General features: G+C 54.9%; 1 protein-coding gene across 1 annotated transcript in view; it reads right to left on the bottom strand.

Annotated features, from left to right (window-relative positions):
* The window catches only part of LOC130016491 (2'-5'-oligoadenylate synthase 3-like), a 32692-nt gene that overhangs the window by 7987 nt on the left and 304 nt on the right, over positions 1–24401 (bottom strand). The window contains exons 2-14 of the mRNA XM_056107196.1: positions 22380–22668; positions 20812–20996; positions 18648–18880; positions 17978–18137; positions 16924–17151; positions 9402–9623; positions 6596–6878; positions 6304–6479; positions 5984–6222; positions 4580–4733; positions 3970–4308; positions 2110–2389; positions 233–408 (exon numbers count right to left, since the gene is read on the bottom strand). Coding sequence (XP_055963171.1) covers positions 233–408; positions 2110–2389; positions 3970–4308; positions 4580–4733; positions 5984–6222; positions 6304–6479; positions 6596–6878; positions 9402–9623; positions 16924–17151; positions 17978–18137; positions 18648–18880; positions 20812–20996; positions 22380–22668 — 2964 coding nt within the window. The remainder of the gene's footprint in view (positions 1–232; positions 409–2109; positions 2390–3969; positions 4309–4579; positions 4734–5983; positions 6223–6303; positions 6480–6595; positions 6879–9401; positions 9624–16923; positions 17152–17977; positions 18138–18647; positions 18881–20811; positions 20997–22379; positions 22669–24401) is intronic.

Genomic DNA, 24401 nt, shown 5'->3' with positions numbered 1-24401 from the left:
TGGGCTAGAGAGGAATGGGAACCAGAATCTGATGGACAAAAGATTCTCCCTTTTCAGAGACCTCCAGGGATGGGCAGGAAGCTGAGGAGTCAGGGGCGGGCCTTCTAGTCGGTGGAACCAATAAGAAACGAAGCAAGGCTGATGTCTGAGCAAGGGAGGAGCTGATTGGCTGGGTGGTTGCCATGGCAGTGGCTGCTTCCTGGCAGGGCCAAGGGGGATGCCCGGGTCTCACCTGGCGGTACCAGTGCTTCACCAGCAGCAGCAGGTTCTTCAGCTTGGCCGGCCGAGTGTTCACGAAGTTTCTCCGCAGCTCCGCGAAGCAGGCGGCGTGTTCGCCCCCCGGGCAGCCGCTGTCCAGGAGGGTGGAGTAGACCCGGGGCTCGGGCTTGGCACCTGAGCTGAGCGGCCCTGGGGACAAGAAGAGTCACTAAGTGTGTCGGTCTGAGCCCAGGCGACGCACCTGCCGTTAGTGCTGTTTGAACACCATCTACATAATGCACAAAGCATTGCCTTGCTGTCTGTAATACCCAATACAGTCAATCAGAATCCTTCTTTATTTGCTTATTTATTTATTTATTTTGCTTTTTGGGCCACACCCAGCAATGCTCAGGGGTTACTCCTGATTCTGCGCTCAGGAATTAGTCTTGGCAGTGCTTGGGAGACCATATGGGATTGAACCCGGGTTGGCGGTTTGCAAGGCAAATGCCCTATCCACTGCTCTGGCCCCTATTTATTTATTTTTTGCAGAGTGCCTGGAATGTGCTCAGAACATGCCTGTCACTGTCACTGTCACTGTCCTCCCGTTGTTCATCGATTTGCTCGAGCGGGCCCAGTAACGTCTCCATTTTGAGACTTCTTGTTACTGTGTTTGGCATATCGAGTACGTCACGGGGAGCTTGCCTAGTGACCGATAAGCATCAAACATTGCTATTGTTTTTTTCGTTCTCCCAACAGTGAACAGGGATTACTCCAGCCTCTGTGCTCAGGAATCACTCTCGAAGGTTCGTGAAGGACCCTATTTTCGTGCCAGGAATTGAGCCAGAGGTGGCCATGTGCAAGGTGAGCTCCTCAGCACCCCCATACTATCTTCCTGACCCTCAAAACATGCTATTCTTAAAAGTACAGAACATTTGGTGTGAATGATCATATGTTCGTATATGAGAGTCCTGGCATGCAGCAAAGGTCTTAAAGTGCACACTCTCAATGGCATATATTAAAATCTATTCTTACTAAAGTAAGATTTAGCTCAAAAAGTTAGAAAATAAACTAAAAAGTAAGTCCTTTGAAATAATATTACATGCAATTTCTTAAAAAAAATCAAGAAGCTAGGAAGAACTATTGGCATGGTTAAATTGTAGTGAGGCTATCACTGTCACTGTCCTCCAGTTGTTCATCGATTTTCTCAAGCAGGCCCAGTAACGTCTCCATTGTGAGACTTCTGTTACTGTATTTGGCATATAGAATACGTCACGGGGAGCTTGCCAGGCTTTGCCGTGCGGGCGAGATACTCTCGGTAGCTTGCCGGGCTCTCCGAGAGGGGCAGAGGAGTCGAACTCGGGTCGGTCATGTTGGCTGCGTGCAAGGCAAACACCCTACCTGCCGTGCTATCGCTCCAGCCCTGTAAAACATTTTTTTTTAATTTTATTTTTTGGGTCACACCTGGCGGTGCTCAGGGGTCACTCCTGGCTCTGCACTCAGGAATTACTCCTGACGGTGCTTGGGGGACCATATGGGATGCTGGGTATCGAACTTGGGCCCTTTGTGAGGCAAACGCCTAGCCACTGTGCTATAGCTCCAGCCCCTGTGAAATGTTTCTAATGCAAATTTTGCAACCTTTAAAACACTGTAGTTACTGCATACCTCTGGATGTTGATAATAATGGTGGCCACTTCAGTAACTCAAAGGACTTTTGTGTTACTTAGTTGCTGGACCATGTCCCTGGAGATCTCTGACCTTAATGCATCTCCCTAGCTTTTAATTAGTTTTCAGTGCTTGGTGGAGCAGGGATGGGCGTCACAGAGGCCAGCAGGTCTCCCCTGAATGCTCTCCGCCCCCCCCCACACCCCCGCACTCTCCACTCTCTCTGAGGCACGAGTTGGGAGCCCTCACCCAGAGCATCAAAGACAGGCAGCAGGCTGACGTCTGTCCCGCCTTCTGCGGCCTCTGGCACCAGCTGGAACTTCAGGTCCCCAGGTTCCTGCTGCTCACGAAACTTGAGGCTCAGCCCAGGGGCGGGGCTCCCCAGGGATTCCAGCTGTGCCCGCATCTCATCGAGGACCTCGGCACGGCGGGACTCCTGGTCCTTGTGGTTCTTGAAACCATTGACGAACAGGATGAGCTCTGCGTCGCTGCTGTCCCTGAGGTCCGTGCCGCGGCCGAAGGAGCCGCCCTGCAGATGGGGGGTAAGGACTGTCTCCCTCCAGCCAGGGGCGCTTGGGGCCCCGGGTCCCGCCATGCCCACACCCCCTGCTCTCTCATGGATGGGCACGGGCTGCCAACGCGGGGGTGCTGAAGTCTGGCAGAGGTGTGGGGTCTGCCTGCATCTCCCACCACACACAGGTAGTCTGCATGGAGCCAGGCCTGGCGGGGAGCTGCAGGGTGCTGGCCTCAGGGACTAGGTCTGCAGCCGGCGCTGGCTGTGCATCTGGACCCCAGGCTGCGAAGTGCAGACTCAGCCCCGAATGGAAGCCGCATGTGTGCGTTGTGGGTCTGACTGCATCCACACACAGGCTCACAGGCTCTGCCCCTTCGTTCATGCATCAGCTCTACAGGTGTCCACCCGTGCATGCCCCCAGGATGCCCTCAGGCCAGCACCGGGCCTCACAGGTGCATGCTGGGGAGCTTGGGGGACAGTGGCTAGAGTGAAGGTCAGAGAGAGACCAGAGCCAGGGCCTTTGGGGGTCCCTGTGCTCACAAACCCAGGCCATGGTGAGTCGAATGGTCTGATTGTGATTAAAAAAAAATCTATCATTCATAAAAAGTTGGTGTTCTGTTCACAATAGCCAGAATCTGGAAACAATCCGAGTGCCCAAGAACAGATGACTGGTTAAAGAAACTTTGGTATATCTACACAATGGAATACTACGCAACTATTAGGAAAGATGAAGTCATGAAATTTGCTTTATAAGTGGAGGGTCATGGAGAGTATCGTGCTAAGTGAAATGAGTCAGAAAGAGAGGGACAGACTCACTACACTCATTTGTGGAATATAAAATAACACAATATGATGGGGCTGGAGAGATAGCACAGCGGGTAGGGTATTTGCCTTGTATGCAGACAACCCGGGTTTGATTCCCAGCATCCCATATGGTCCCCTGAGCACCGCCAGGAGTGATTCCTGAGTGCAGAGCCAGGAGTGATCCCTGTGCATAGCCGGGTGTGACCCAAAAAGCAAAAATAAATAAATAAATAAATAAATAAAAATAACACAATATGAGACGGACACCCAAGGACAGTAGAGACAGGACCAGGAATATTGCTCCATGGTTGTTAGCCTGCCTTATGAGCTGGGAGAGAAGGCAGCTGGGATAGAGAAGGGATCACTAAGACAACGATGGTTGGAGGGATCGCTCGGGATGGGAGACGTGTGCTGAAAGTAGATAAAGTACCACACGTGATGGCCTCTCAGAATCTGTATTGTAAACCATAATGCCCAAAAGTAGAGAGAGAGGATGGGGGAAATTGACTGCCATAGAGGCGGAGGGAGGGATGGACAGGGGGGATACTGAGGACATTGGTGGTGGGGAACGTGCACTGGTGGAGGGATGGGTGTTCGATCACTGTATGACTGAAACTCAAACAGGAAAGCTTTGTAACTGTAGCTTATGGTGATTCAATTAAAAAAACAAAAACCAAAAACCATTGGTTGGTCCATACTCCTGCCCAGCACACCACCCCTTGTGCTCACCTACTTCCGATCAGTGCTGGCAGCATCCCCGCCCCCGCCCTCGTGGCCTGGCAGGGACTCACCTTGCAGGCTCTCGAGGCCTTGTGGATGCTGTGCTTCTGGAGGTGCCGCAAGATGCCGTCCAGGGCCTGGCCCACCAGCCTCTGGGACTGTGGGCTCGGCCTCAGGTGGTCCTCAATGAAGCGGTCCAGCTGCTTGGCGGGGACCTGACCCAGACCTGAACCCGTCGCTGGCGCAGAGGGGGCTGCGAGAGTCCCGGTGCTGGGGGCTGGACGAGGAGGCTGTGCGCTCGCCACACCGGGCCCGACAGTCTCATGGCTCCTGCTGTCCTGGGGTTCTATGGGCACCGGGACTGGATGGATGGGGTGATCCAAACCTGGGCACCCGGACCGCGGAAGGTCCTGGGGGTCAGGGGAAGGAGCTGTCACATGCAAGCAGAGGTTTCTCGGTCCCTTCATGGCAGTCCCACCCACTGAGAGGCAGCGGTGGAGCCCCAAGAAGGCAGGGCCAGGCCCTCCAACGGTGCGCCCCAGGGTGGGCGGCAGGGCAGCCCTGCCCAGGGGGAATTAGATTCCCCACCTTCCCGCCAGCCCCTCTGCCAGTCCTGCTCCCCATGGCCCAGGAGATGGCAGACACACAGATCTGGGGTGATTCCCTCACGCTCCCACTCACATGCCCGTCCCAGGGCTGCACACAGCTGCCGGCCGCTTGCAGGAAGCACGGTTGGTTGAAGCAGGACTCGGCCTCCTGGGCCAGCACATCCCAGCGCCACCTCGGCCCGCCCCCCACATCCCATGTGGGGTCCGCTGGGTCCAGGATCACGGGCCTGCTCCAGAGAGAACAGAACATTCTGGTTAGCAAGATGGTCAAGGCCAGGGGGCACGCACATCCAACTCAGCTCTCCAGGGTGACCTTCGCAGGCGACCTGCCTTCCTGGAGCCTCAGTTTCCCGACTTTCAAAGAACAGGGTGAGCAGGGCCAGAGTGACAGAACAGCGACCCAGGTTCGATCCCCAGCACCCCATATGGTCCCCCGAGCACTGCCAGGAGTAATTCTTGAATGTGGAACCAGGAGTAAGCCCCAAGCAGGAGTAATCCCTGAGCATTGCTGGAACTCTCTCTCTCTCTCTCTCTCTCTCTCTCTCTCTCTCTCTCTCTCTCTCTCTCACACACACACACACACACACACACACGAATGGGAGAACAGCCACACCTGGCAGGTCAGGCCTGGCCAGTGGTCCTCAGCTCTGCTGGCAGGAATCATGTGACCGGGATTCACCCTTGGCACTGTGAGTCAACACCTGACTCAGATACCCAGGCACACACATCAGCACTCATATACACCAATGCTGACATGCTCCAAACACACATAAGCAGGCACACACATGAATCAACACAGATCGATATGCATACTCGAACACCGTCGACACACACCACCATGTACGTATATGAATAGGCACATGTACTACCGCACGCCAATGTGGATATGCTCCAAACACACAGGAATGTGTATACACACGAACACAACATATATACCACTAAAGCAAACCAACATGCAAACACACAAGTCACAACACATGCACCAACATATACAAGCACCAACACACACACATGTCAACACACGCACCAGCACATAAGCCCAGGAGTGTTCATTGCAGCCCTGTGTGGACCCTGTGCAGCACCCTGTGTGGACACATGTGGCCCGTCCATGCAGGGGACTGCGACTTGGCGTGGAACGGGAGCAGGGAAAGCTCTTGAAGACACGGGGAGCAGGGCAGAAAGGACGCGAGCACGAGCCCAGGGAGATGAGGCGGGAGAGACGGGGAGAGATCCAAGGAAGCTTCTGGAAGGCGAGAAACCCAACCCTGACGTGACGGCGGTCCCCAGTTCATCCTGCAAAGACTTGGGGTTCCCATATTACAGGTCACTTGGATGCTCCTACACACGGGGCCCGTGTTAAAGCCCTGAGACCTGGCTGGCTCGGCTGATTGGTGTGGGGAGCTCTGCCCACCCCAGCACTGTCCCTCTCACTGACGCCCACCCCCATCCGGGTTCAGGACAGAGGGCCGGGAGGAACCTGGGTCTCTGGAGCTGGCGCTGCAGCAGCTGGGCAAGGACGGGGTCCTCGAAGCCATAGTTGAGGGTCCAGAATACACACAGGTGCTGGTACCGCTGGAGCAAGCCCAGGACGGTGCGGAGGCCCTGGGCCAGGCTGAAGGCCGGCTGCCCGCAGCCCTGCTCCCAGGCGAAGATGGTCAGCAGCTCCAGGGCGTAGGCGGGAGGCAGCTGCTCCCTGCTCACCCCCGGGGGGAGCACCTGCAGGGGCAGGACCGGGCCAGGTGTGAGGAGGCCCGCAGGGAGCACAGCAGGACCCCTGGGGTCCCCCGCGGGTCTCACCTGGCGGTACCAGTGCTTCACCAGCAGCAGCAGATTCTTCAGCTTGGCCGGCCGAGTGTTCACGAAGTTTCTCCGCAGCTCCGCGAAGCAGGCGGCGTGCTCGCCCCCCGGGCAGCCGCTGTCCAGGAGGGTGGAGTAGACCCGGGGCTCGGGCTTGGCACCTGAGCTGAGCGGCCCTGTGGGAGTGCAGCACAGGGGTGAGGACGGGGCTCGCAGTCAGGCAGGGATGGGACTGGGCTCAGCAGAGGGAGAGTTTGCAGGGGGGAGTGGAACGGGCCGGGCCACCCCTCACCCAGGGCGTCAAAGGCCGGCACCAGGCTGACGTCCATCCAGTGCTCTGAGTCCGGGGATGCCAGTCGGAACTGCACAAGCCCGGGGGTGTTCTGCGTGGGCAGTTCCAGGCTCAGGTCCTGGAGGGGCTCCTGCCTCCAGGCCTCCAGCACCGCTCGCATCTCCCGGAGGATGCTGGGCCGCAGGGGCCCCTGGTCCTCATAGCTCTTGAAGCAGTCCAGGAAGATGATGAGCTCCGCATCGCAGCCGCCCCTCAGGGCCGTGCCCCGGCCGGAGGAGCCCCCCTGGGGGCAGAAAAGCCAGCTGAGAGGGTCTGGCAGGTGGCTGGCGGCCGTGGGAGACCAGCTGGCCACCCAGTTCAGGGCGTCTGGAGCCGAGGACGGCAGGCTGCATCCCTGAGAGGCCACCTTTAGGCTACAGGTCCTGATTTTCTGATCTTGGCAAGAAAACCACCCCACACCAGGTCCGGCGATGCACAGGGTTTCCTCCTGGCTCTGCACTCAGGGATTACTCCTGACGGTGCTCAGGGGACCATATGGGATGCTGGGAATCGAACCTGGGTCACCCTCGTGCAAGGCAAAAGCCCTTCCACATACCTGCTGTGCTATGGCTCCAGCCCTGAGGGGCGGAACTTCTTTCTGCAAAGCCCTTAGCTGAGGATCGGGGAAGGGTGCTGGCTTGATGGGGGAACCCCTGGCCCTGTGGAATGTCTGGGACCTGCCAGGTCCCTTGTAACGCTGTGGGTGCGGGAGAAGCTTCCAGAGAGGGGAGACGAAGGACCGGAAGTCAGATTCTCCACGTGCCTACCAGCCCACGTGGGCAAGACAAACAGGATGGTTTCCCACCTACTCATCCTGGGAGACCCTCCCTTCCTCCCTCACCAGCGTTGGTGCGGGGGCTCCTATCTCGACCCGACGTACCCTCCTTTTCACAGCCCCTCCCATCTGGGCCACTACAAGGAGGGACAGGGCCCAGCAGGGGACTGCCACAATGTCAGCATGGAAGTTTCCTGACATGAAACCTGCAGTGCACAAAGCAGGCAAGAGAGTGCCAGGAGGGAAGGCCGGCCTGCCAGACCCGGGCTCTGGAGCCCCGCAAACTGCATTCACTTCAGCTGAGGTGACAGATCTTGGGGAGAAGGCTAGCAGGTGGCAGTGGGTGCTTGGCATGTGGGAGCCCTGGTTCCCATTCCCTGGCGCCCCTTGCACCACAGGGTCCCTGAGCACCGCCGTGAGGGGTGCGCGGTGCCCTGGGAGTAGTCTCTGAGCACCGCCAGGTTTGACCTCTGCCCCTCACCCCAACAAACAAGGCCAGGTTTTATTCTCCACAACCACCACCCTTCATGGCATTGGCTCCTTCCGGAAGGCAGGGGGGGCGGGGGGGGGGGGTCCAGCAGTTCCCTCTCCTCGGCAGACAGCACAGACACTTGGATAAACCGCCCACCTCCGATTCTTAGGAAGATGCAAATGAAAACGTGGGTGAGTCATGACGTCACACCCGTGAGAACGGCTGCAGGAAGAGTCAGACCAGCCCGGAGTGAGGCGAGGGCGCACCTGGCATGCAGTCAACCCCGGGGTGGGCTGGATCCCTGACACCCATAGGGTGATCTCTGATCACAGAGCCAAGAGTAAGCCCTGAGCACCACCAGCGCGGCCCCCAAACCAAAAACGAGCCTAGAAACAACCAGAGCTAGTGGGTGGGGAGAAAAACGGAACTTCTCGTGCTCCGGGTGGGCTGGAGACCCGTCTCTATTCAGGGGAGATGGTCTGGAGGGTTGTTGGACTACTAGACGCAGAACATGGGCCGGAGCGAGAGTGCAAGGGTGTTTGCCTTGCATACAGCCGACCTGGGTTTGCTCCCTGGCACTGCATATGGTCACTGAGCCTGAGCCTGCCAGGAGCGAGCCCTTCACCGACAGATATGCTCCCCACCCTGTAAACCAATATTGCCACAACAGAAAAGTCTAGAAGCCTCAAACTCACACAAGGAGAATCTTATACAAATTATTTTGCCAATTTGCTCCCTTTATTCATCCCTCCCATCGTTTTCCTCTTTATGCACTTAAGAAAAATCGGGGAGCTGGGTCCAAAGGCAGCAGTGATCTAGGGGACCATACAGTGTTCAGAGGACCACATACTAAGAATGAAACTGGGGCTGGCCACAGACCAGACAAGCGCCTGGTCCCTGTCCTATCTCTCCAGCCCTTATTTCTCCTGCAACACAGGACATGTCCCCACCTACTCAAATAACCTGCAAAGGAAAAAGAAAAAAAAAAACCTTTCATTTTTCTGGACATACTTCAGGTAAAAAACAGCTCTGGGGGGCATGGGAGCGAGGCAGTGGGTCACACCCGGCCTCAGTTTCCCCAACTTTAAAACATGGGCCGCAAAGCCCCGCCTTGCTGAAGGTGCTCAGGGGACACTTATGGAATCATGGTCGTTTTTTGTTTAACAATTTCTGCTGTTCCCAGCATCCTCGGGGTGAAACCCGGGGAGAGCCGCTGCCTGCCGCCGGACTGGACTGGGCGAATGAGGGAATGAACTTCGGGAACGCGGGAGTTAGATCTTGACATCTCGGCTGTAACCTCTGAGAGGAGTGCCTTTGCCGCTCCGCGCCTCAGTTTCCCCGTCTGTCCAACGGGGCTCAGCCTTTACGGCGCCCGGGGAGGTGTGTGCGTGGGGGGTGGGGGTGCATACGTGTGAAATCAATGAATGGGAGGCGCCGAGGACCCCCGTTTCCCCCCCACCCGGGCCTGCCCGCTGCGCTCGGGCGGCCCGGCCCACCCCCCGCCCTCCGCGGGCGCCCACCTTGACGATCTTCTGGACGCTCCACTGCGCGCCGGGGAGGCCCCTGCGCTCTTGCAGCGCGGCTCCCAGTGCGCCCAGGGCGCGGCGCGCGGCGCGCTCGAACGCGGACGGGGGCAGCAGGCAGCTGGCCACCAGCGAGTCCAGCGAGCCCGCGGGGGTGCGGTACACGTCCATGTCCCGCACGGGGCGACAGCGGCCGGCGGCGGCTTCCCCTGAAGGTGTCTGGCCCGGGGAGCAGGGGAGGGCGCGACGCCCCGGGCTGGTCCCGCCCCTGGCCCTCTCCCTTCCCGCCTCTCCTGTCCATCTTTCAGTTTCGTTTCCAGGCTCCCGGGCCCAGGCCGCCACTTCCGGGTCCCTACCTGGGGTGTGGCTGTCACCTTTGGCCGGGCTCACCCTCCCAGGACCCTTTCCCGCATCCTGGCACACTGCCCCTAAAAGCCGCAGGTGCAACCAGGACCGAGGGCCCCACCCCCACCCTTGTAACGGGGTGGGGGGTGGGGGTGGCAGCGGCTTTGGTGGCGGGAGCTGAGATTCAAGTGTCCTTGGGGCTGGAGAGAGAGCACAGCGGGGAGAGCATCTGCCTTGCACAGCAGACCAGGCTTCAATTCCTGGCATCCCTCAGGCTTCCCGCAGAACCGCCAGGAGTAACTGCTGAGTGCAGAGCCAGGGGTAAGCCCTGAGCACTGCCCACTGGGTCACTCAAAACCGAACAAACAAACAAAAACTCCACACCCAAACCTGCAAGTGACCCGGAAGTGTCGGGGTACACCTCGTTGCTGTGGGCTGCAGCGCCCACTCTCAGCCCCTGGATCAGTCCCTGGGTCAGTCTTGCCCAGCGCAGACCTTAGCCCCTATAGTGTCCTGGTTGTGTTCGAACAGAACTAAGGCCGCGGGCTTCTGAGGGTCAGTGGGTGCTGGAGCCCAGCCCTGCTTTCTCCCACGAAACCCCCAACCCCACACTGCCCGCTTGCTTGGTTTCTCCCTGACTCCAAGATGCTCTTGGCACAGGCTGTTCCCACAGCCCTTCCCACCCTGCCTGGGGCTGCGTGCCCCTTCCTGGGGAGTCCCAGGCTGGGACGTCTGCGTGTCTGTCTGCCCTGTCACATGCCCCTGCCTGGCACTCTCTGCCCGCTCTGTGCCTGCAGTTCTGGGACCTTGTCACAGATGCCACAAGAAGCTGGCCTTTATTCAGGGTCAGCGAGGGACCGGAAGTACCTGTGACTTTTGTCCCCTAGGGCCTCACCCCGCCGTGACAGTCACAATCCTGCCTGCCCCAGGCTCTGTGTGTACACGTGTGTGTGTATTTGTGTGTGCATGTATGTCATATCTGTGAGTGCATCTGCAAGTGTGGCTGTGTGTGTGTGTCTGTGTGACTATGTGTATGCACCTGTGTGTGTTTGTGTGTCACAGCTGTGACTCTGTGTGTATGTCACATGTGTGTCTGTGTATGTGACTGTCTCTGTATCATATGTGTATATCTATGTGTGACTGTGTTTGTCATGTGTATCTGTGTGTGTCTGTGTGAGTCATCTTTGTGTGTATCTTGTCTTTGTGTGTGGTGTGTTGGTGTATCTACGTGTAATTGTGTACCTCTGTGTAATCATGTCTGTGTGTGTCTCGGTGTAATTGCATGTCTGCGTTTCTCTGTGTAATTACCTGTGTGCGTGTATCTCTGTGTAATTGTCTGTGTGTGTCTCTGTGTAATTGTGTGTCTGTGTAATTGTTGGTGTGTGAAGTGATGAGTGCAGGCCAGTTCCCCCAGAGGAACTTGTGAGGTTTAAAGGATTCTCACCTGAAGCTAAGCGTGGGGACCCCTTGGCCTACAGTCCTCTGGGGCTGGCCGGGGTGAGGGTAGCACAGGGCGTGGGGTTCTGGGGACGCCCTCCGGGGCTCAGAGGTGGCAGCCACACTGACTCCTGAGCAACTAGCCGGTCACTGGGTCCGCCCCACTCGAGGAGAGGCTGCACAGAATCTTGCCCCTCCACGACCAACGGAATCCACTGAGGGTGGTTTCAGGACAAACTCCCTGCCCCCACCCCCATAATAAAATTCGCAGATGCTCCAGGAGCTTAGAAAGGGGGCTTTGTAGCCCTGACATCCAGCCTGGTGGTTTGAACCCTCGAGTGCTCAGCTCAGAGGCAGAAAGGTGCCCTCTGGGTGGTGGGCATGCAGAGTTCACGCCTGCAGTAGATGGGGGTCAAGGGATCCAACCTGTGAAGCTGGGGGACCCCTGCATGAAACCAGGCTCTGGGCGGCTCCCATAACCCCGACATGTCCTCTCTGTCTGTTCGCAGGGACCTTGCTGAACATGGTCCCGGCTTTAGACACGCAGACGCAGAACCACCCTTGTCGGTCCATGCGACCTCCAGCAGACTGATTTTGTCACCACTGGTCACCACACACCTCTCTCAGTCCCAGCGCACCACCTCCCTTCCCTGCCAGGGATGCTCTCTTGTTCCAGGCCCCCAGTTCCTCCTCGATTTGATGCGTTCTTTGGTTTCGTTTCTTGATCCGCCACAGAAGAAGGAATTGGCAAAACTCATTTCCTGTTTCCCTCCCAGTTTCTCTTTCTTCTCAGTTTCCATTCCCCAGCAGGAAGCTGTCCAGAACGGGGCCTTATCTCTGGGGGTTTATGACTCAGGTGCTTTAATTTTCACATACCGATACCCCACCCCTGAATCCCAGCCACTCCCCACACCAACACCCCTGTGATCTTCAACAACCTGCATTTGTTGGCTCGCTCTGTCTGAGCTCAGCTGGGAGAAAGGCATTTCAAACATGGTTTGCTAAAGACGAACACCCAAGGACAGTAGAGATAAAGGCCAAGAGGATGGCTTCACGGCTTGGAAGCTGGCCTCACATGCTGGGGGAAAAGGCAACTGGGATAGAGAAGGGACCACCCAGTAAAGGATGCTTGGAGGGCTCGCTCAGGATGGGAGATGCGTGCTGAAAGTAGATAAAGGACCAAACATGATGGCCACTTACTACCTGTATTGCAAACCGTAACTCCCAAAGTATAGACAGAATAGGAAAGAATGTACCTGCCACAGAGGTGGGGGTGGGGGTGGGGTGGGGTGGAAGGATATGGGAGGGGTGGCGGGAGGGGTACTGGGAACATCGGTGGGGGAGAATGGGCACTGGTGGAGGGACAGGTACTCAATCATTGTATGACTCAATCATTGTAATCACGAAAGTTTGTAAGTCTGTAAAAAAAATGACAACATTGAAAGTCAGGCAGAATGACTCACCCATGGTCAGATAGATTTGACTTTGATTTTCTAAATCTATCTCTATCTCTCTCTCTCTGTCTCTGTCTGTCTCTCTGTCTCTGTCTCTGTTCTCTCTCTCTCTCCCTCTCTTATCCTGTACTACCTCCTTTTTTGTATCTTCTTTTTGAAAAAACCCTGCTCTTCCCTTAATACCGTACGTATGCTTGACTTCTTTTTTTGTGTGTGCTTTTTGGGTCACACCCGGCGATGCTCAGGGGTTACTCCTGGTTCATGCACTCAGGAATTACTTCTGGCAGTGTTCGGGGGACCATATGGGATGCTGGGAATCGAACCCGGGTCAGCCATGTTGGCTGCATGCAAGGCAAACGCCCTACCCGCTGTGCTATCACTCCATCCCCATGCTTGACTTCTTTAATCTTGTACAGTTCGGCTCTGCAAATAAAGAATCTAACAACTTGGTGGGGAAAAAAATGATTTTCTAGGGACTGGAGAGATAATACAGCGGGGAAGGCAGTTGCCTCCCATGTGGCCACAGGGTTTGATCCCTGGCACCTCATACAGTTCCCTCAGCCCACAGGAAGCCAGGAGTACGTCCTGAGCAAGCCAGTGTGACCCCAAAACAACAACACCAACACCGTCTTTTTTTTTTACTTTTTTTTTTTGGTCACACCCAGTGATGCTCAGGGGTTACTCCTGGCTCTGCACTCAGGAATTACTCCTGGCGGTGCTTGGGGGACCATATGGGATGCCGGGAATCGAACCCATGTGGGCCGCGTGCAAGGCAAACGCCCTACCCGCTGTGCTATCGCTCCAGCCCAAAGCCTTATATGCAAGAAAGATTGCTTCATTATTTCTTGCCATCCTACAAATGGTGAGTTCACTGCCAACATGTAGTAAAATCAGAAAACTCAGGAAAGTACAAAATCACCCACCATGTAATCGTTAACTATATCCACTGCAAACGTATAGGCCTTTCCATTGCACAAGAAAATGAAAGAACACACAAGTACACCAGCAGAGGAATATCTAGGAATCAAATGGTAAAAGATAGGAAAAATCTTTGCCAGGGAAATTCAAAACTTTGTTAGAAAGAAAGACACCGAGTTTATGGATCAGGACCTTCAAGAGTCAGTAGAGTCAGTAAATTTATTCATGTAATTCCCATCAAATCTCTCCCCTTATCTGGGTGGAACTTTACAGATGAGTGATTTTATAAATGTCACTAAAAATTCTAAAGAAATGGGAAGAGCAGTGAAATCTGATTTTTAAAAAATGATGGTAGAGTTTTCTACAAGATATTAAGAACTGATCTAAGGGTCTAACTAATTAAGAAAAAAAGTAGTATTAACTCCAGGGCACAAAAGCTGAGAAAGGAAACAGGACAAAGTCTCGAAATAGACTCCCATGGGACTGGACTCTGGGTGCAGAGCAGCAGATGATGCTGGTCAATCCCGAGAAGTGTCACTCTGGAGCCCCTACCTCACACCGTTCAGACCCATGCACCTTTGCTCATCCTTGCTTTGTAATCTCATTCTCGAATCACTGCTGAATCCAGGCAAGAAGATTTTCCTCCACACATTCCTTCTGGGAGTTTTCAGGTTCAGACTGAAGTCTCTGATCCATTCTAGTTCATCTTTATGAGTGGGCTAAGGTGAGGGCCACTAAGGGCCACTAAGGTGGCTATCTAGTTTCCTTCATACTTTTGTCAGGACGATCTCCTGTCTCTCACTGCGTGTCTTGGCTGCCTGCCTGAAAGTCACTGGACTTTATAGAAAAAGCACAGGAAACAAGCACAAAAATAGAGATATGGGACTGTGTTTAAATAAAAAACTTCTGTATGGCAAACGGAAAGAATGAAAAGCTTCAAAGTAGGAGAAAATGTCCTTTCTAGAGCAGAGATGGGACTCACCTCTGAAACAATGAGCTCTTCCACTCCAGAGCAAAAACAAACAGCCAGAACACTCCAAAACAAAACCAAACACCACCACCAAAACTTCCCAAACAATCCACCTGAAAGGAGGGATGAAATCCAGGACAGACACAACTTCAGGAAGGCGTACGAATGAAAAAATGCTCACTAGGCACCACTAATTGTCAGGGAAACAGAAGCCAAAAAACCCATTTTTGACTATGATTCGACAAGAACGGCTTTCAAGCTGTTAAGCTTGCTATCATCAGAAAAAGAACAAAACCAAAGACAAGCGTTAATAATTAAGGGAAATCAGAACTTTTCCCAATGCTTAAACTGCAACCGCCCTGGAAAGTAGCCAGGGAGTACTTTCAAAAATCCGGGGCTGCCCCGTGACCCCGTGTCTCTGCAATGCAATTCCGTTCATTGATGAATTATCACTATTGATAATTCTGGGACAGCACCAGAAGATGCTGCAGGGGGATTGTCCACGTGGTACGAAGTAATGCAGTCACCACAAATGTTAGCAGCAGTTACTTCTCTCTTTGCTCTCATTTGACTGTGCTCAGGGCCTTGCTCCTGGCTCAGTGCTCAGGGATCATTCCTGGTGTGTGTTGGGTACCATATGGGATGCCGGGGATGGAAGCCAGGTCGACTTGCACATAAGGCAAGTGCCCTCCACACCGTAGCATCTCTCCAGCCCGAGACATTTTAATGATGGAAACACACTAGCCACAGAGGAGGGATCTGGAAGAAGGTGGGAGACCCGAGATCCCCCCAGTTTGAATTTGGCTTGGCCTTCTAGAGAAAGGGCTCAGCAAAACCAGGGATGGGTCGCCGCTGCTCACTTAGCGGGACACCTCAAAACCCAGGCAGGCGAGGGAGAGAGCAGAAGGGGAAAGTTCTTGGATTTGAGTCTCCTCTCTCCAGCCTGGGGCCTCACTTCAGCTCAGCCTGAGGGCCGTGACACAGTCCAATGCATGGGGATATTGGGGATGGCCGGCGGTCCCCCGGGATCTCAATCAGGAGGCCAGATTGGCTCCCCAAAGCGACGAGACAGTTTTTCTCTTCTATTGACTGAGGATGGCAGCTGCGCGGTGCTAAGGGTTCTAACGGGGTTGTGACTGCCGGTTCTTTGCAGGCGCACTGTCCGTGGACACGCAGTGCTCGGACTGTGAGGTTCTCCTGTTGCAATCCTACCGAAAAGTAAGAGGAGCGGTGGGAAGCCAGCTCGGAGGGCTGGAGCACCTGCCTGGCTTGTATGAGATTCCCCAATTTGATTTTCGATTTCATGGCACCCCATCACCCCCCAAAGAAACGTGAGATTCGTTGACTTAACGCAACGGGAAGTGTTTCAAAACTTCCCACTTTCGCATGGGATTAGCGCAGAAGTGTAGGTGAACAGATGACTCTCCTCATACTGTCCCCCTTTTCCTTTGCTGTCGTGATGGGGGTACACACTTGTGTAGTGCTTGCCGGGAGCTGTGCACGCTCATTGTCACACCAGGAATCCCAAACGGTGGCATCTGGGGATTGCGCTCAGCATGGGGGTGATGGTGGGAATGGAACTTAGGGTCCAATGTCTGCAGCGCAGGTGTTTGATGACTGGGCCACTCCGGGGTCCTCCGATGGAGGCTCTGAAAGCCAGATGTCTTAGACTCTTAGAGGACACCACCACTTGGACTGTTGAGTGCCAAATGCTCAATGCACGTGTGATCAGCAGACACCGTGTTAAGGAAGTACCAATATTTTATCTAAATCATCAGGTACAGACCAGGAAGGAGCCAGAGGGTTTGCCTGAGATATTGAAAACCGGAGGGAGCCCAAACTAGCCCACAGCAAAATGTCCCACACAAATCTCAACCCCACAGTTGGGAATTGTCTCCTTTGTTCACTATTGTGTATTTTGGGCCCAAGACAATGCTTGGGCTGTAATAGGTGCTCAATAAAAATGATTTTTCAAGTAATCTATACGCACACAGACATACACACACATAGGCTTGGTAGTTCATAAACACCGCACAAAGGCGGCCAGCTTTATTTTTATTGCTGTTGAAATTGCTTGGCTTGGGCCCCTCCTGCCAGGTATACGGAGACAGTCAAGGCCGGGGGACCATCCTTTTGTCAGAATCTCTGCATGGCCTCTCAGAGCCTAGGCTGGGGAGAGGATGCGGGGAGGGCTCTGTGCTCTGTGAGAAAGGGGCAAGCTGGCATGGAGGGAAGCTAGAGGGCCACTGCCCTCTTGGAATGCCAGAAATGAGAGCCAACCTCCTGCCATCTTTCCAGAAGTGAGGGGATGACATCTTCCAGAGTAAGGGGTGCCATCTTTCCAGAAGGGAGGGGCTGGCTCCTGGACTCACATTGGTAAGAGCACCGGCCTTCAGAGGATGGAGCAGGACCAGCCCTCCTCCACTGGGGGTGGGCATGGTGTGTAGCTCTTCGGGAACCTGGGGTACTCTCTGGGGTACTCTCTGGGAGACTCTCTGGGGTACTCTCTGGGATACCCTCTGGGGTACTCTCTGGGGTAATCTCTGGAGTACTCGCTGCAGTTCAGGATATGTACCTCGGTGTTGTTGGCGTAGAAGCTTCGAGTCTTGACCTTTAACGCAGGCTGAAAGGACAAAGCACAGAAGGCTTCAGAGATGCTGGCTCTGGCTCTCCAGAACATTCGTGGTGGCCGCCGTGACAGTCACCTGGATCCTCCTCCAGGAAGGATGAGGAAGCCCCTTCTGTACCTTTCAGGGCCACATGGGCTGCGGGGCCACGTCCTGTCCTGAACGGACCCCCTGACTGCCAGTGGCCACTCGTCTGTTGGAGGCGGGCTCAGTCCCCACAGCTGGCCTGTCCTGCACCTTGTTTGCTCGGTGGCCACGGGCACCCCCCCTTCCCTAATGTCCCCCGTTTCAGAGTCTGCCTCTGAGGGACATCTGCTGTCCCCCACCCAGAGAAGCTGGACGCTGGGGGCTGCTGTCCGCCGTCCCTCTGGGGCAGAGCCACAGCCATGGGGACAGCTCGTCCACAGTGTGGGCACTGGCCTCAGGGGCCTCGCTGGGAGCCCCAGCTCAGCATGTCTGTAGCTGGGTGTCCTCACACAGGTGCATCCACCTGAGTCCACCTGAGTCCCCCAGACGGGTATTGTGAAGATAAGGACCGTCACAGGGACAGAGCCTGAACCCAGAGCAGAAACCCCAGATCTCCCCAGCCCTGGTGTGGTCAGGCCACGGTGACGAGAAGGCTGAGTCTGGACAGAGGACAGGGCATCCCGGGGCCTCTAAATGGGACTGGGACAAACGGGGGCTCGGTGTGAATACAAACCAAGGCTGTGGGCTCCGGGGCGATTTTTTGCGGGGAGAGCAATACTGGGCTCCGTGGGCCACGCTGTGTGAAGGGGGTGCGGGTGGGGTGCAGGGAAGGATGCAGAGGAAGCGGCAACTCACCGGCACCTCCCAGGGGTACACGAGGGAACCGTCCCAGTTCCTGAAGCACGGGTAACACAACCAGGTCTCAGCCGCGCGTGCCAGGTTCTCCCAGCGGTCATGGGAGGCGCTTCCACCCGCCACGTTGCACGTGGGGTCAGCCGGGTCCAGGATGACGGGCCTGAGGAGCATTGGGAGGGGTAGGCAGCGGATGTGTTTGGGGGTGTGTGTCTTGGTGCCCCAGAGTCCTGCTTGGTGCTCAGTGAGTCTAAGGAGGAGCCTGAACCTTCGCCCTCAGACCTGGGTTCAAATCTCGCCTTTGCCCTTAGACCTGACTGAGCCTCAGTTTCCCCATTTGTGAAGTGGGGGAGATTCCCAGAAGCCTCTCTCAGAGGCTCTAGACAGTACACGTGACTTAGCACCACCACACAGAGCCTCGAAAAGGGGCCACACTGTGCCCCCTGCAAATGATCATAAGGTGAACCGAGGGGTTGACTAGCAGCTCCCCTCCTGTGGCCCTCTCTGTGTTGGGCCTTTTCACGTGTGCTCGGCGCAGGCTGGGATGAGCTGACACATGTGTAAAGGGGGCGGGCTGTGGGTGTGTGAGCGCGTGGGTCCCTGCACTGGGCTGCACGTCTGGCCCCAGGGGACACTCATGGTCCCCCATCTCCCGCAGGGGGCGAGCACCCACCTGGGCTTGCTGAGCTGGTCCTCCAGGTAGTTCCCGATATAAGGGTGTGTAAAGTCGTAATACTTCTCCCAGAAGATGCAGAACTGCTCGTACTTCAGGATCAGTGTCAAAACGGTCCGAAACCCCTGGGCCGTGCTGAAATCCGTGTTCCTGCTCCCTTGCTCCCAGGCATAAACTGTCAGGAGCTCCAGCGCATACTGCGGCGGCAGAGGCTTCTTCAGATCCGAGCGACACTGACAAAGGGCGATCAGAGGTGGGCCTGTTTGGCTTGGGTGCAAAACCCCTTCCCCTGGCCCACCCGGCCCACCCCGTGTCTTTGTAAGCTGACTGTTCTGGGGGGGGGGGGGGGCAGAAGAGGCCCTTTGGTTACAAACGTCTCGTGGTTGCTGGGTTCAGCGTAGACCCCTTGGATTCCTGGAGCCCCGTTTTTCTTAGCTGACTCCGAGGGGCACTAAGAGTATTTATCTCTGAGGACGTGATGGAAATGAACTGAGTGGGAGAGCTTGCAGTGTTTTCTTTATCTAAGAGTCTCCAGAGCAAAGAAATTTCATTTTCTGAAGACATGGAACCCAAAGTCTCACATTATTTCACAAGTAATTTTCATTTCTCTATCTATTTATTTATTGACTTTTTTGGTCACATCCGGTGATGTTCATGGGTTACTCCTGGCTCTGCTCTCGGGGATTACTCCTGGAGGTGCTGTGGGATGCCGGGGATCGAACCTGGGTCAGCCGCGTGTAAGGCAAATGCTCTATCCCATATACTGTCTCTCTGGCCCCACACAAGTAATTCTCAAGGATGTAGGCCAGCACATGATCAGGCACCCAAGAAAAAAAGACATTATAAGTGATGAACAACAGGAAAAAAAAAGAGAGAAAGTAATAAATAAATAATAAATCCACAAGACTTTAAATCCTAAAGGACCAAGTGGAGACTTAAAATTAACTGGAACTATTATGTTCAAGAAATAAACACTTGAAATAAGGCCAGAGAGATGGAACAGGAGGTCAGGCATTGGCCTTGCATGCGGCTGACCCCAGTTCGATCCTTAGCATCACATATGGCCTCTGAGCACTGTGTGATGAGGTAGGCCGTGAGCACCACTGGGTGTTGCCCTCAAAACAATCAACAAAACCAAAGAAAAATTGAACTAGTAGGTAGTCAGAGGCATATGATGACCTGGCAGAATTCAATAAGAATGAAATAGAAATCCTAGAATAAAAAATGGAAGTAGCAGCAATTACTTCCATTTTTGTGATTAGTAACAGCAAATTAGATACAAACTAAAGGAGAAAATAGTGAACTGGAAGATAAATCAGTGAACCAGAAGAGACTATTTAAGATAATCCAAAGGGAAACAACAGTGCAGAGATCTGGATGGTGGAGCGTGAAGGTCTGACAGACACTTCGCTGGACTTCTGGGACAGAAGAGAAAGAGCGAGAGAGTGGCTAAGGATCCCCTCACTGGTGGAAGAGAGAGACCCACCCCAGCGCAGGGATCCCAAGCAAGGGTCTAACCGACGGGGAGACGGGCTGGAGCGATAGCACAGTGGTAGGGCATTTGCCTTGCATTCAGCTGGCCTGACGGAGCCGGGTTCGATTCCTCCGCCCTTCTCGGAGAGCCCGGCAAGCTACCGAGAGTATCTCGCCCGCACGGCAGAGCCTGGCAAGCTCCCCGTGACGTATTCCATATGCCAAACACAGTAACAACAAAGTCTCCAATGGAGACGTTACTGGGCCCGCTCGAGCAAATCGATGAACAACGGGAGGACCGTGAATGTGACCGTTATCAAGACAGACCAGCTGGAACGAAGCACAACCAAGACAAGATCCTCCCTCTCTTGAGCCCTTCCGTCCCCGCTCCTTCCCCCTCCCTTCCCTTCCTCTGCCCTCTCCTTCCTCCTCCCCTTCTCCTCCTCCTCCCATCCCCCACCTTCCCTTCCCCTCTCCTCCCCCTTTCCCTCCCTCCCCAACCTCCTTCCCTCCCCCTCCCCCTCTTCTCTGCCTGCCTCCGCTCCCATTCTTCCTTGCCCCCCTTACCTGCTCCTCCTTCTCCCTCCTCCCCACTCCACTTCCTCCCCTCCTCCCTCCTCCTCCCCCTCCTCCCTTTTTTCCCACCCTGTCCTCCATCTCCTCTTCCCCTCCCCTCCACCCTGGTCCATACCATTTGGAACCAGTACTTCACCAGGCGGATGAGGCTCTTCAGCTTGGTGGGGCGCTCCTTCAGGAAGGCTCTCTGCAGCTCGGTGAAGCAGGGGGAGAACTCATTCTCTTTCCCCAGATTTCGGCACTCTTTGATGAGCATGACGTAGATTTGGGGGTCGGGCCTTTGCCCTTTGGTCCACTGGCCTGCAGGGATGGAGCCGTGACATTAGCTCTCGGCGTCTGGGGCCAGAGAGAAGCTCCAGGGCTGGGCACATGCTTTGCCTTTTACATTTAAGAGCCCCAGTTTGAGCTCCGGCACCTCGGGAGCGGGGGAGCCCGAAACACAGAGCTGGGAACGAACAGTTGCTGTAAGCATGGCAGGAGACGGCCCCAAACAAAACAGAAAAGTTGGCTCTTGTCTCAGATTCCCCCACCCTACCCCACCTCCAGATATTTCCCCTGAGTGGCTCCCCTGTTCTCCCCCAGACACGCCAAGGCACTGCTGTTTCAGGGCCTTTGCACATGCCACTTCCTCTTCTGGGAAGCCCTTAGCTCTCTCATGGGCTGTCTCCTTCCCATCCCCCAGACCCTGCTCACATGTCACATGTCACTCTGTGTGTGTGGGTGGGGGGGCTCCCACATCATGGGGTGCCCCTGTCTGAAAAAGTCTTCCCCGGGGGTCCTTCATCTGGCTTCTGGGCTTTGGTGCCGGTTGACGTGTGGCTGCTCTGATGGCAACTAGCGTTGGGCTGGGGAAGGTGCCTTTCTTGCCCTTTCTGGAACCCAGGGATACTCTGCGCTCACTGAGGCTATGGGTCCAGCCCCTTTCCTGAACATCAGGGCTCCTGACCGGCTGAGGCAAGACCTGATCCTGGTCCCTGTCCTGCTGAGCACTGGTCAGGGGGCAGCTGCGGCCTCATTTCTAGGCCCTATCCTCACTGCCCGCATGGTCTTGCCCCTACAGCTCCCATGCGAAGTCAGACCTTCCGGAGGTTTGGGGGATCAGATGACGAGGCATCCTGGGCCCCACCTGGCCCCATTCTTTTTTTTTTCCTCTTTGGGTCACACCCAGTGATACTCAAGGGGTTACTCCTGGCTCTGCACTCAGGAATTACTCCTGGCTGTGCTTGGGGGATCATATGGGATATTGGGCATTGAACCCGAGTTGGCTGCATGCAAGGCAAATGTTCTACCCGCTGTACTATCGCTCCAGTCCCAGCCTGGCCCCATCCTTTTGTTTTGGGCCACACCTGGCCAGGCCCAGGGATCACTCTGGGCAGGCTCAGAGGACCATATGGAATGCCGGGGATTGAACCCAAATCGGCCACCTGCAAGGCAAGCACCTTACCCGCTATGCTATCACTCAGACGACGCCCTTCACAGCCCCATTTTCAGGAAGACAAGATTCCTGTCACCTTTGCCAGGGGCCTAAGAAATGTCAGATCTGTGCTGACCGAGCCCCCAAGCTCACCCTTGCAGAGACCCCTGGATCTTCCCTGCGCTTTGCGGGGGCCGGGGGGAGGGGTCCCTGTGTGGCTGAGGCCTGCCAGCAGGGGGGTGATCACGGTGGAGCAGTGGTCGGCTCACCCAGGGCATCGTAGGCGGGGAGGATGTCAAACTCCACCGACTCCTCTTGCCAGACCGCCCGTGACCTCAGCTCGAAGCTGAGTGAGCGGGGATTGCTGTGTGGGTTTATCTGGAACGTCACTTCGAAGCTGCGCTCCCTCTGACAGGCTTCCAGCTGTCTCCGGATCTCTCTGATGAACTCCGCGCGGCGGTCATACTGATCCCGAAAACTCCGCAGGTTGTTGAGGAAGACGACGAGGTCGGCATCCGAGCGGCCCCGCAGGGATGTGCCTTTGCCCGAGGAGCCACCCTGAAGTGGAGGAGGGGTGGGGGAAGAGGGGGACGTGAGCCTCAGGGTGGAGAACAGAGAAACTTCCCAAGTCAAAGCCTGGGCACCAGCGTGGATGTGCCCGAGCTCCGGCTCCCGCTGATGGAGCCGTCCCTTACAGCTTCTCAGAAGTGACCGCTCCGCCCTCTGGACAGGGGTGGGGGTCAGGGTGGTGCTAAGGGGAGATCTTGCTGGGGTGCACGAGGAAACGGAACCGGAACATCCAAGGGAAGTCTCTTCATTAGACAGAGTTGGGATTTTGGCCGACCAAAGAACAAAACTGGACTCCGAGCTCACACCAGACACCAAAGTGAATTTAAAATGAGATCAGAAGTCCTAAGACACACGGAGGGAAACTCAGGCGGAACTCTGCCATGGAGTTGAGCCAAGGAAACCAAGGTAAAGATGAATGAATAAGACTACCCGACCAAAGAGTTCCTGTATAACAAAAAAAAAATGTTTCTGCACTAAGAGAGGCTAAAATAAAAACACCCTGTTGAAGGGGAGGAAATATTCATAACTGCACATAGATAAAAGGCCAATTATCCAAACACTCATAAAACTCCAGCAACAAGAATCAAACCTCATCCAAAACAGAAAAGGGCCTAGAATGACAGTACAGCGGGGAGGGCACTTGAACACGGCCCACCCAGATTTGAGACCCAGCACCCTGTATGGTCCCCCGAACACCACCAGGAGTGATCCCTGAGAGCAGAGCCAGGAGTAAGCCCTGAGCACCAGTGTGCATGGTCCAAACACACACACACACACACACACACACACACACACACACACACACACACACACCACAACATCGGGGAGAGAAGCCAAACAGACACTTCCTCAGAGAAGACAGATGGATGGCCAACAGGCAAATGAGAAAGCGTCCCTCTTCCCCTGTCATGAAGGAAACGCAAATAAAAATGACAGCGAGATATCACGCCGATGAGATTGGCACATATCAGAACAGCTGGAAATGAGGTTGAAGGGATGTGGGGGAAAGGGACCCTCATGCATCGCTGGTGTGAAGATGTCTGCTTTAGCCCCTATGGAAAGCAGTATGAAGACTTCTCAAAAACAAGCAAAAACCCAGAAGCTTTGAATGGATCTGGTGGTTCCACATCTACCCCCTGAACACAAACATTAATTCAGAAAGTGATATGCACACCCGTGCTCACTGCTGCTTTAAGTATCAAATAGCCGTGACCTGGAAACAACCCAAGTGCTCAACAACAGACAAGCCAATAAAGAATCCACGGTATGTTTACACAGACGTCTGCGTTCCGCGGTAAGAAAAGGAAAAGCTTGCATTCTGCCAATTAGGTGAATGTGTTGGTGTATATCCCATACTTGATATGCTGAGACATTACGAGTAATACCATTATTACTAAAAATGATACCTCATTAAAGAGAAAGGAAGGAAAGAGGAAGGAAGGAAGGAAGGAAGGAACGAAGGAAGGAAGGAAGGAAGGAAGGAAGGAAAGAAGGCAAGGACAGAACAAAGGAGGGAAGTAGAGAAGGAGGGAAGGAAGGAAGGAGGGGAGAAAGGAAAGAGGAAAGAAAGAGAAGGAAGGAAGGAAAGGAGGGAAGGAAGGAGGGAAGGAGGAAAGGAGAAGCGAGAGTGGCCATTCTAGCCTGGCCACTCCTTAGCAATTATGCAAAAATGACAGGGGCAGGGTTTCATCCCAGAATCAATTTTCACATCAGGAACCACC

The sequence above is a fragment of the Sorex fumeus genome, unplaced genomic scaffold (assembly GCF_029834395.1).
Source record: "Sorex fumeus unplaced genomic scaffold, SorFum_2.1 ptg000155l, whole genome shotgun sequence".
In the NCBI taxonomy this organism is placed as follows: domain Eukaryota; kingdom Metazoa; phylum Chordata; class Mammalia; order Eulipotyphla; family Soricidae; genus Sorex; species Sorex fumeus.
Note: the sequence above shows the minus strand (reverse complement) of the source record. Positions and strands in the feature narration are given on the sequence as shown.